The 11,580-nt window shown below is 51.1% G+C and overlaps 4 protein-coding genes across 4 annotated transcripts; 1 reads left to right on the forward strand and 3 right to left on the reverse strand.

Annotated features, from left to right (window-relative positions):
• Positions 1-61: 61 nt before the first annotated feature.
• On the reverse strand, positions 62-2,839 carry CTRU02_210127 (C6 transcription factor; the record flags this gene model as incomplete). Its single annotated transcript, XM_036733654.2, has 5 exons — positions 62-1,038; positions 1,093-1,376; positions 1,425-2,210; positions 2,378-2,449; positions 2,679-2,839. The coding sequence occupies 5 exons, from the start codon at positions 2,837-2,839 to the stop codon at positions 62-64; spliced, it is 2,280 nt and encodes a 759-aa protein (XP_036574630.2).
• Positions 2,840-4,935: 2,096 nt separating this feature from the next.
• On the reverse strand, positions 4,936-5,718 carry CTRU02_210128 (ctr copper transporter; the record flags this gene model as incomplete). Its single annotated transcript, XM_036733653.1, has 3 exons — positions 4,936-5,074; positions 5,133-5,500; positions 5,590-5,718. The coding sequence occupies 3 exons, from the start codon at positions 5,716-5,718 to the stop codon at positions 4,936-4,938; spliced, it is 636 nt and encodes a 211-aa protein (XP_036574629.1).
• A 2,355-nt stretch (positions 5,719-8,073) lies between these two features.
• Positions 8,074-9,116, reverse strand: CTRU02_210129 (hemerythrinHHE cation binding domain-containing protein; the record flags this gene model as incomplete). Its single annotated transcript, XM_036733651.2, has 3 exons — positions 8,074-8,564; positions 8,625-8,874; positions 8,961-9,116. The coding sequence occupies 3 exons, from the start codon at positions 9,114-9,116 to the stop codon at positions 8,074-8,076; spliced, it is 897 nt and encodes a 298-aa protein (XP_036574628.2).
• A 1,280-nt stretch (positions 9,117-10,396) lies between these two features.
• CTRU02_210130 (Ubiquitin carboxyl-terminal hydrolase isozyme L3-like protein 2) lies at positions 10,397-11,152 on the forward strand (the record flags this gene model as incomplete). The annotated part of the gene is made up of 1 exon (XM_036733652.1): positions 10,397-11,152. One exon carries the CDS (start codon positions 10,397-10,399, stop codon positions 11,150-11,152), a length of 756 nt encoding a protein of 251 aa, XP_036574627.1.
• Between the last annotated feature and the right edge of the window lie 428 nt (positions 11,153-11,580).

Genomic DNA, 11,580 nt, shown 5'->3' on the forward strand with positions numbered 1-11,580 from the left:
GTTTTTCCAAAGTCGAGCACTAAAATTCATGCTCTTACGCAGCGTAGTAAATGCCACACTTTTACATGTAACTCGATTCGTGGCCTTGCATCCCTTGAAGTTGCTCCATCGGCGCCATGCCAACCAAGCCCGCGGAAGCCCAATCACCAGACGTCACACCCATTCCATCGATATACATCGATGGATCCATGATATCATAGATACTCGGCCCCCAGGTAGTATCATATTCCCAAGGTCCCATCGTGGGAAGACCCGCCGCAATACTTTCCTCCATATCAATCTCACCCAAACCCCCCTGCTCATCCGTCTCATCCTCCTCGTCACCATCATGCTGCTCGAGACCCCCAGACACCAAGTCCAGCCATCTCTTCTGCCTCAACTGTGCGATTCGCACTTTTGTTGCCCCCAGGGTCCAAATGTTTCCTCGCCACGGTCCATCTTCAACAGAAACCCTCGCCATCGTTGCATCGACCTCCTCCAGTTGGTCCGCAACCTTGTGGAGGATGTCAGAAACATTGAGCATCAGCTCCGGCTGCCGCGAAAGCTGAGCCCTAATATCAGCGAGAACCCGAGGCAGGTTCTTATCCGGAATTGGCGGATCCCACGTCGGCGTGGCCTTGGAGGTCGTAGATGGCGTCGAGGATGAGACTGGTGTGTTGGGGCCGATTGCCGCCTCCATAGCCGCAAGCGCGACGTTAGGGTCCCCGGCCGATGGGTCAACGGGAACCGCTGGCTCTTGCGCCGTGCTATTGTTGCTTGCGGCCAGCCATGCCCAACGGCTCATCATCACCACTGCAAAAATCATGTGTGACGCCAGGGTCAGAGGCATGGTGGAGAAGGCCGGCACAGGTATAGCCAGCCAAACCTCGAACCATGCTTTCAACGCGGCGTTGGCCTGGTAGAAAATATCTAGAGCAGAGCTGTAACTGGAGCTTAGGGATGTGAGAGACTTTGAAAGAGATGCGAGGAGGTCGGCGTCGATGGTTGGTGGCTCATAGAGCCGGAGTCGGGCTGTTGCCATTCTGACTTTGAGAAAATCTGCACGCTTGTGTCAGTCGCAGCATGCTAGATGATTTGGCTTCCATTACTTACAATTATCTTGCAGGCTTTGAGGCATCTGGTCCTGCAGTTTGTCCAGCTCGGCCTGGAAGCTTGATGCATATGCAGAGATCGGTGCTTTGGGAATCGGCGTCTCCTCGTCCCCATCTTCATTGCCCCTAATCTGCGAGATCCTCTCTGCGAGGCGTTGAATCCGTACAATGTAGACTAGATGCATGTCCGATTCGAGCTCCCTGAACTCTTCGAGTTCGCGAAGACACTGCTGCACATAGCTTGAGAACCTCATCGGATCGATCTGTTGGATGTCCAACGAAATTCTGTTTAGTCAGTTTACGGCCTCTTCATCTAGGAATTCGTTGGCTTACGAAGAGCTAAGATACCAAACCGCCAGCAATAACCGCCGCTCCTCGTTCGTTCTCTCCCTCAACTCGCTGGGGCGCATAACCATAAGTCTCGTTCGTTCCGGTAAACTCGGGCTACGCTTCAATCCTAGCTCTCCCACGAGGCATGCCGCAAGAGAGATGAGCTTGTTGAGTTGAGCGTGGGCGATGCAGTGATGATGATACCACCCGAGAATAACGACCAAACCTGACAGGAGATCTAGAGATCTTTCGGATCTTAGTAGCATATGATCGGCAATACGGTTCAAAAGACGGTACATCTGCCCGCGCATCGATTTTGGGCTTGAGAAAGATGCGACCATGCGGATCGATGCCATAAGGAATGGCCTCATTGCTGCAAGACTACTGGCTGATACCCCCTCCGGAACGACCACAAAGGGGAAATTTGGCGTCATTTGTTCCCGGTAGATGGCGAGCAGATTCTCATCCGTGTCAGGAGGTCCAGGGGCTTCACCTGGCTCTGTTCTGCATATGCATGTTGGCGGAACGAAGCAGTTGTACGTTTCGGGAATATGAACAGGGCCAGTGTCAATCTGGCTTGCTGGCTCCCACATGGACGAGCCGGTCTGTGTCAAGAAGCTGGGGTGACTGGGGGGTAGCGTTGTAGAGTGATTGGGCACCAGGTTGGGTCGCCTAGATGAAGGACCCGGTTGGTTGCCATCAAGATGGTTCGAAATCGCAGACAGATTGCCCGATACCCGCAAGGAACTTACAAGACGATCCAAGCGCTCTTCGATTTGGGTGGCTTTTCTGTAGTTTTTTATGTTAGCAATGGGGGTCATTGGTATCCCTTCTCAGTTAAGGGTTCCAAATCCAACTGTAATTTATGTGGCTTGCCTCTAGACAAGAAAGATGGTGTTCACAGTGCACAATAGACCACAGGTGCTAGAACTACTGAAGTATAGGTGTGTACTCACGAAGGTTTACTTTGTCTCTTCTTCCTCGGCTTGTGTACTTGCTTTGTACAATTCTTAATCAGTCTCTCGCATCTGCCAATGCCCCAAAAAGGTCCAACATGTTAGCCACATGTCCCAAAAGGGCAATTCATAGACGAAAAGGGTCTCTCGCCCAGGATTTCTCTGACTGAAACTAGTTTGTCTATGGAGGCTGAAAGACTGACACCAGGATCGGATGCGTTGACGCATACGAAACGGGTTCGGAGTTCTTCTGAAATGTCCGTTCTATGTATATCGCGTGGATAGAAATGCTTAAACATACCTGTCGCACTTGGAATTAGGGTTTGTGTTGGACCGGAGACACTTTGCCTTTGCCGTTGCACAGGGCGCACAAGCGGCACCCCATCGAGCCACGGGCGGTACCCGGGGTTGCTCTGGGGTAGAGCGGCTTGTCGACGCCGGCGGCGGTGAAGTAGAGGCCATATCGATGTTGGTTTGTCGTTGATGTTCACTCAACACACCAAATGATGAACGATCTGATACCAGGACACTAGTGAGCTTTTGCATTCAAGCCCGCCTTAATTTCTTCAACGGTTCACGGATGAGGAAGATGATGACAAAAGGCGCGATATGAAGGTTTAATAACGGATGCAGCTTATTTGGAACAATTACTGCGGGCAGTTTTAAGAAGGCTTGGGTCTCTTCACGTTAGGCCAGCATGCAACTTATTCCTCATGGAATGAACCACTGGTCGATGCCCCTCGATGGAGATGTTGAACGGAGTTTTCAGGTACTTGGCAAAAGTCCGATCCCTGCCTCTATAAGGCTGTGCACGTAGGATCACGCTAATCTCGTCTACGCGAAATGCTTCTGTAAGCGAATCCTGGCATATTTACCCCCCAAAATCAGCGGGCAGCGTGCCAGGATCGGTATCCTACGAAAAGTCCGCAGTAGTTGTACGATCCTGGCGTCTGGCTATATAGTGTCTGCCTGATGGAAAGGATATTGAATTGCGCTGGACGCGTCTCCAATGATGCGTCTGGGGCTGTGCTCTTGATTTTTTTGACTGTGAAAATTGAATACGGGCTAAGTGCGTACACTTTAACGCATTCACTTTGGTCATCTTTATTCTAAAAACTATATTCCGGGTGGCTTCTAGCGAGTATTCAGTGGAAGGCTGGTGAACAAGTTCCTTGCCCCTATCAGTCAATCCATACCCATGGGAGAAGTTGCCAAATGCTGACAGCATGGTCCAGGCTCGGCATATGCGCAGCCTTTTCTGCCATGTGGGAGCATTTGATCCTGCGGACAGCAATATGCTAGTTAGAAGGGCTATTAGGCACCATTGATGTCTGTATGTGGATGGTTTAACCGCAGATCCTCAAGGAATCGTGGTACATTTTATTTCCCCCAATAAACGGCTCGAGTGCATTTCTTAGAAACTGCGATTTCAGTCCAAGATAATATATCCCATTTTCCACAAAGTATGCGGCGTGTTTCTTAAAACTTTTTCAACTCTGATTCGATTAGTCTCACCATTGCAAAAGGACTTGAGTTGCGTTTTCCACAGTATACCCGGACTCTCTTGTGCTTACTATTCTCTTCACTTGGCGAAAACATAAAAGGGATCGTCGCCTTCCATCACATCTTGTACCTGACCAGCAGCTACTTTCGGCCACGAGAAAAACTTTTTGATACCTGAGGACTTCGGCCTTGCCATTACGTTACGAAATGAAATACAGGCGGCAAGCCAATTTGGGCCTGCTTGTTTAATGCATTATAGTCTACACAACATGATCCAAACCAGTACTAGCAGGTTACACACTTGCTTTATCGCTTGAAAAGACTCAAAGCGATCTATGCGGTTGAATTTAGCCTGCGCCAGATGCTAGGCCATAATCCTATAATTTGGACCTGGGGTTTAATAGAGTTACAAGAAACGACTAGACCAACTATATTGCATATGAGCACAAGACCTGGCTTCCACTAGCTTGGTTGCCTTCAATAAGTATTAAGACTCTAGACTAGAGCGCTGAAGGTTGTCTCTCTTCGTATAGGTCACCTTCGACTGCTACTACCATAGAGATGTGAAGAAGTTGGATTTAGCTTGCAAACCCATTATATACTAAATTAAACACCATGTTAATAAGTGATGATAATGTCGCTCGATACACGCTGGCATGCTTGTAGAACATTCACAAAAGTGGAAGGAATATAGTTACGAACAGGATGTCAAATTGCCGAACGTTTCCATCGTCATTGATATCAGATTCCAAACACCCTCTAAGCACTGTCAAACTGTCGAGTATTTGATATGGCGAGGTTCCTCATGAGACTACTAATTTTCCCCGCACAAAGTGAAATGGACTTGGAAAGTTATCTGTGTGCCATTGATTGGCTGTGCGTGTCTTTACGACCCAAGGTCTGTTTGATGCGTGGTAATTGGAGAGTGTCTTAGACGATTAACTATAAACTATCTATTTAAAGCATAAGCACCCAAGGCTTGGTGGAATGTGGTATCATTGATTTCTTTGCCGTCCATTATCGTTTCCTCCGGGCGAATAAGTTCCGCTCCTTGCTCAACCGCAGCAGACAGTGGCCTCTCTAGCCGCAGAGGTCGCCTCGTCGTATAGCGTCTCCCACTGGAAGATGAAGGAACCAATGTAAGAACCGATGAAGATGCAGATGATGAGGTATCCGTTGTAGTACATGGCGAGCCTAGATGAACGGTCAGTGGCCAGTCTTCTTATTTTATCAGGGTTCCAGAGAAACCTACAGCATGACAAAGTAGGCAACGGCAAATTGGCACATGTGAATAAGCGCGCGAACAGCCTGTTGGAGGACGTTGGGTCGGAAAGGGGGGATGACAACGGCGTTGGCGGCAGCGACAGCGGAGCTGGAGCCAGCCTTTCCGTGATCACCTGCGCTCTCCGAACTAGGGGCACCGGCACCGGCAGCGACCCAGCGGGCCTTGTGGGAGCGGATCAGGTATCGGTCGTATTCCTTGACAGCACGGCGGAGCATTTCGAGGGACATGACGAGAAGGATAACGCCGATACATGAGCCGGCGAACATTCCGTGGGAAGTGATACGCCATGATCTAGCAATGAAGCAGCTGTCGATGATGTTCCAGTTCCAAAGCATCTATTGGAAATGATTAGAAATCTAGTTGCTGTATTTGACGGTGGCAGAAGAGTGGTGATGTTTGACATCGAATGGGACTCGCGACTTACAGAAATCTTGCAGGAGCCTCCGCCCATACCAGACATGGCAGCCTTGGTAGTGGCAGAAGCAGCCATACCAGTCATGGTGCCAGTAGCAGCCATGGCACCTGTAGTCGAGGCCATGTGGTTGTGATCCATTGTGTCGGTTTGGTTGGTGGTTGTCGATATTGAAGTTAGGAATGGACGTTCGGCCTAGTCAATAAGAGGTGCTTGTCCAAGATGACAACCTAACGCCGGATCGAGCTAACAGGGTATTCCTTGTTGCAGTCAAGGCGAGATGATGCTGGGGAAAAATAAAAGGCGATCAAAGCCAAGGGCTGCAGTGCTGCAGGTAGGAGTTATATATGGCCTCTGGGCCACAAGGTAAGGACAGAATCATCAGTCTCTTCTACCATGGAAGAAAGGGCGCCTGTGTACCCACTTGCGCTAGATTCCTTCCCGAGAAACAGACAAGGGTCTCTGTCTGAGAAAATGGCATGTAAGATTCAGTACTCTGTACCCTTTTTGGGGGGGAGAACCTAGTTAGGAGAGGAGGACGGGGGTGGGTGGGTTCGGCCGGTGTAGATGCAAGGAAGGCAACTAACAAGCATGTCGACTGCTTCATCAGATGAGAGCCCACTGTTGAGCATTTTGGAGGCAATTGGGACGACAGCAAAGACGCCACGAGGTTGCACTGGTGACTCAAAACGAAGGCAAACCAACGAATAAGACAGTTTGAGAGGTTTTTTTTGGGCGTGGTTAGTCCCATCGGATGCAGAGAGGTTCGAGGCCCCAAGGACCTGCAGCAGGCGCTATCGTACGTTTAGGAAGGCATGAGTGGGTGCGACAAGAAATAAAGATAAAATAAAAATAAGAAGGGCCAAGCCAAGAAATGTGCTATCGGCTCCTGCCTCGCACATTCTGAGTGTGTTTGAGCAAGTTTATCGCCAGAAGGTCCAATGGCATCTGAAAATGCTCCTGCCACCCCAGTAATCCTCTCCCCACCCCCGGCTGATTCCTGTACGATAACCTTCCAGCTTGGCCTCGATGTGTGAGTGGCTTCATCCCCCCCTCCTCTTCAGCTTCCGATGTTGGCTCCCGCCATCTGCTGAGCCATGCAGCGCCCGCCTACATAGTAGCATTCGTTTCTATTTTTTTTTTCTGGGGCTTGTTCATACATCAGGCAGCTTCCAATTTTTTCGTTACTGCAGACTAGGTGCAGATGCACCAACAAGGCAACCAAGCCATCCTGGGAAACCAAGCATGAACGTGGTCATCAACCAACTTGACCGGCCGACGCAAACTTGATGTACCTCCAGGGGTCTTGCCCTTGTCAGCGCCGGGCTGATCTTCGCGAACAAGAAGGTCGAGATGCCCTGCAATGGCCCCAACTTGTACAACTAACACTGCGGTCTTCTCCAGCTAACACATGCCAAGAACGGCGGCAAGACATCGACTGCAGCACTCTGCGTCTTCATCTTTCGGTGGCTGGCCCGCCTTTCCAGCAAGATCAGAGACACGACAAAACATCGGCTTTCATAACGGTTGTGGTACTCTTCGCCCCTACTAGTACAACCCCCCGCAGGACCCCTTGCGATCGCCGTGAAGGAAGCTATACATCTGTTGACCGCTACGATTGAATTAGCCAAGACCCTCGGCGCCGCCGCTGATCGACCCTGTGATATATTGAGAGTGTTTGCGAAAGATTCGGGGTCAGATTTGCTGTGTCCTAGCGTCGTGGGACGACAACGAGAGTCCCTGGTCCAACCATGGCTCAGTCATCAGATCCCCCCATCCGCAATGTTACCGTGCAGAGCCCCATTCAAATGCGTTGTCCATTGGGGGACGAGACGAGCCTCTACGGAGTACCGCCTGGCGCCTGCGTCTGCAATCTGCGGCTGTCTTTTGGGGGGGTTACGTCGCATTGTAGTTCCCTCGCCTCGCCTCACATATCCGAGATTTTGCACCATTGGCGGCCGTCTCGTCGAATCACCATCCCCCATCTCCGTCGCCGCAAACCAGGCTGGCCTGCCGGTCGTGATGCTTTAGGCTTGGATGCTGCATGTCCTTCGTCTATGAAGAGAATATGAGTGAAATCAAGGTTCAGAGCTACTGGGTGGAGAAAACGAAGGGCGCAACAAGGGGGTCCCGGTGCGTTGCAGCAAAATTGGTCTTCAGCTGGGTAATTTCGCCGGTATTTTTTCTCATGTATCTGCGGCCGCCAGATGTTGAACCCAGCGACATTAACCTTTCGCTGAAGGATCCTCTTCTTCCTCCTTACTTATTTCCCCCATCTATGCAAGCTTTGGCCAACATCTCAGCATGGCGTGCGTTGACCGTGTCCCCAGCGGGGCATAAGGGAAATCAAATTAACGAAAAAGGAACTGGCTTTTTCTGATTAACTCAATGTTTCTGTTACAAGTGAGGGATTCCCCAGACCCAAACTCCCTTGAACGCCAAATCATCGTCCCACGAACGTACAAACACTTCAGTCATTCTTGGACGAAGGAGCTTTTATAGTTCGGCCTTTGGTTTGTCCTCGAGCTGCACCGTCTGCAACGCATACAGCTCTCTCGGGTGGCCCGACGCGTCGCAGCTGGCAAACTTCCACCAGCCCCAGTGCCATGCACCAGCGATATTGATCAGACCCCACTTGATCGGCGCCGGCATGGGCGGCCAGTTCGCCCACATTCCTTCCTCCGCCGTGCGGTCGAGGTTGAGCAGGAAAAACGGCACCACATCCGCCGTGCCGGCCTTGGTCACGGTGCTCTTGCCCCACGTCTTGAACGTCAGGCTTGCGTTTGCGGCCTCGGGTGTTCCCTCTTTCGGCGCGTTCGGGTGATCGGCAAGGTTGGCGATGGTTCGGATCTCGCTGTGGAAGTGGTTTTGGAACGCTCCCTCAAAGGTCTTCATGATTTCCTGGAGCTTGGTGCCGGAGAAGTCAGAGGGCGAGGACAGCGAGGAAAGGTACTTGTTGAATTCGCCGAGACCACCAAGGAAAGACTCTGTCAAATGTCGTGTTAGTTGGAACCGTCGATATGACTCCGGCAGCATCAAGTACGTACCATGCTCCTTGTGGGTGCCGGCAAAGACATCCTTGTCCTTCAAGAGGTCCTCGATCTTGGGGAAGAGCGAGACTTCCTCATCGTCGTGGTGTGATTTAACGAATTTAAACCAAGCTTGAGAATACCCGATGAAATCGGCCTTGTCGGCCTCTTGGATGCCGTTGGCTTGGTTGTAGATGGAGTTGTATCCGCGCAGGATGGAATTGTGCAGCAAGCACATGTGCGTCGCACCCGTCGTGAAGAGATCGGTCTACTTAATGGGCTCCCGTCAGTTTAAAGCTTCTTCCCATAGGGCCGATTATTACAGCCAATGCAGACGAACCGATTTCAACCTACCTTTTTGGTCACGTACTGTGGTGTCGGAATAAGTGCCATGGGGGCGTCCGCCCACAGCTTTTCGGATCGCGGATTGCTGGACATCATGAAGGGTGATTTCGACAACAGCAGGCTGATGAAGATGGCTGGAACCACAAGAAAGAGATATCCCGCCATTTTGAGAAACGGGCGATAGCGGCGTTCCGGGGGAAGCGAGCAAGTGAGAGAGCTTGATATATGGTCGAACCAGAGGCACACACGAAAAAAGTCGTACGATTCGCTGACGGCGTTTGCCCTTTAAAGCTCCGGGGTTGCGTGACGGAGGCGAAGCTGCACGTCTTTTTCGGAGCTTGGTCCAATATTCTAGCAAGCTTCAGAGGGTGGGTTGGCGGGGTGTCGAGGGAATGCTGGCTGATTAAAAGGGATACCCTTATTGGCCCGTGCTTGCTATTGCTGGGGTGACTTGCAGGAGCTCTGGAGCAGTTTCACCCTGGGAGCTTCCCACTAATGCCGCTGTGGGATCATGACAGCCGACGGGATGGTTGAGCCGAGGCGGCCTCGATTGGGTGATTGACCCTTGCCGTACGGAGCAATGGCACTTCGAACCGGGGCTTCGGACCTTATAGAGCTGGAAAAGTCCGAAGAAGTTCGGAACAGTCCTGGAAAACCTATGGGAGAGTCTCCACGTAAAGCTCTCTCGATGATATGGGCTCAGATGGGCTAAACTGTCGGAATAATGGCGTTGATGATGATGGGGAGAACATGTGGGTACGAATTCGTTAATTCAAGAGAATGTCATGACGAAATTGGCATTCTGGGTTCCGGAGCTCCCCAAGGGTTGCCCAACTGGCCAGGCCTATTTCACATTCCAGGAAGTGGAGGGCAAACAAACCCAAAGTGGGAAGCTCACGCGATAACATTCATCAAGAAAAAGAATCAACAAGAAACGAAAAGAGTGATAGATGGGCCGACAGGTAAGATGATTATGAGCATAAACGCCCGCTACTGGATGCTGGGCGATGTCTTCAGATGGCCGCTAAACCTTCAAGTGTTGAAGTAATGGGTTCGGTTGACTACTTCGGTCTTTCTTTCCGGCTATGAATTTGAACTCTGAAACTCAATGTTACGTATTAAAAAATACCACTGTGATGCAATCCACGGAGCTCCCACCATATTACTAGTACTTGCCAAACCTGGATGAGCGGGCGAATCAGGGAGCGGGTGGGGGGTTAGGCAGGCACGGGTTGCGTAAACGCACCTGTTTGTATGTAAGTCGAATGAGTACCTGGGAGGATACCTAAAACCATGTCCTAATCTAGCACCACGATCAATCCACCATTGGTATCCGTATCATTGTTATCAAAGCGGAAACTCTGGAAAAGAAAAAAAAAAAAGAAGAAGAAGAAGAAGAAGAAGAAAAAGAAGAAGCAGCAGCAGCAGCAGAACCCACAAACAAAATGCCTGTCGAAGGAGTCTACTTTACGCCCGATGGCAAAAAGACATTCATCCCTCTCGAAAACAACCCGGAAGTATTCACCACGCTAATCCACGACCTGGGCATCTCCCCAAAGGTGGGTTTCTACGATGTCTACAGTCTTGACGAACCTGCCCTTTTAGACCTCGTGCCCCGCCCGGCCCTCGCACTCATTTTCATCACCCCGTCGCCAATGTACTACCAAGTCCGCGCCGAAGAGGGGACCCGCACGGCCAAGGAGCACGGCATCACATACAGCGGCTCCGGCGCCGACGAACCCGTCTTGTGGTTCCGCCAGACACTCGGGAACGCGTGTGGGCTGTATGCTCTAATTCATGCCGTGGCCAATGGCGGAAATCGCAGATTTATTGAGGAGGGTTCGCTGATGGATCGTCTCATTAAAGAAGCGGAGCCGCTGGCCTGGGAGCCTAGGGCGGATGTGCTGTACAAGAGCGACGAGCTGGAGGAGGCGCATATGAAGGCTGCCAGACGGGGAGACACGGCGCCGCCTCTCGATGAACACCCCGGTTATCATTTCATTGCGTATGTCAAGGGCAAGGATGGGCATTTGTGGGAGTTGGAGGGTGATTCGGATGGTCCCGTCGATCGGGGATTGTTGGATGACGGGGATGATATGCTTAGTGAGAAGGCACTTGACAGTGGCATAAAGAGGTTCTTAAAGTTTGCGGATGGGAATTTGGAGTTTAGCATTGTTGCTATGGCTGAGAATGCGGATTAAACAGATACTTTTAGTGTGAATTGATTTGCGAATCAATGACCGGGTTTCGGTCTTTACAGGCTTATCCGTACACGAGAACAATACCCATCCGTTGTGTATTTCCCATCGACGGAGACTGACCAGGATTATCGGTCTGATTCCTCACCGAAAAGATGTGGCCTCACCGAGGTGAGGGAGGTGAACAGGTGAGGGGTAACTGACAAGGTGTGGCAGGCGAGCTGGGCTCAGCCTTGAACCCCACCACCCGCACTGGCCAGTTCTAGGCCCCTCCTATCCAATCAGCAAGCGCTGCCGCTCCAACCATCGAAACAGCTAGAAGGCACCGGGTGGTGAGCTTTGGGCTGTTTTCTTTCTGCCTTCGTCCCGCCTGCCTCACCCCACGGCGAAACTTCAACTTTCTCTGCAATTTTCCAACGATTGAACCAAAT

The sequence above is a fragment of the Colletotrichum truncatum genome, assembly GCF_014235925.2.
Source record: "Colletotrichum truncatum strain CMES1059 chromosome Unknown Contig_0006, whole genome shotgun sequence".
NCBI lineage: Eukaryota > Fungi > Ascomycota > Sordariomycetes > Glomerellales > Glomerellaceae > Colletotrichum > Colletotrichum truncatum.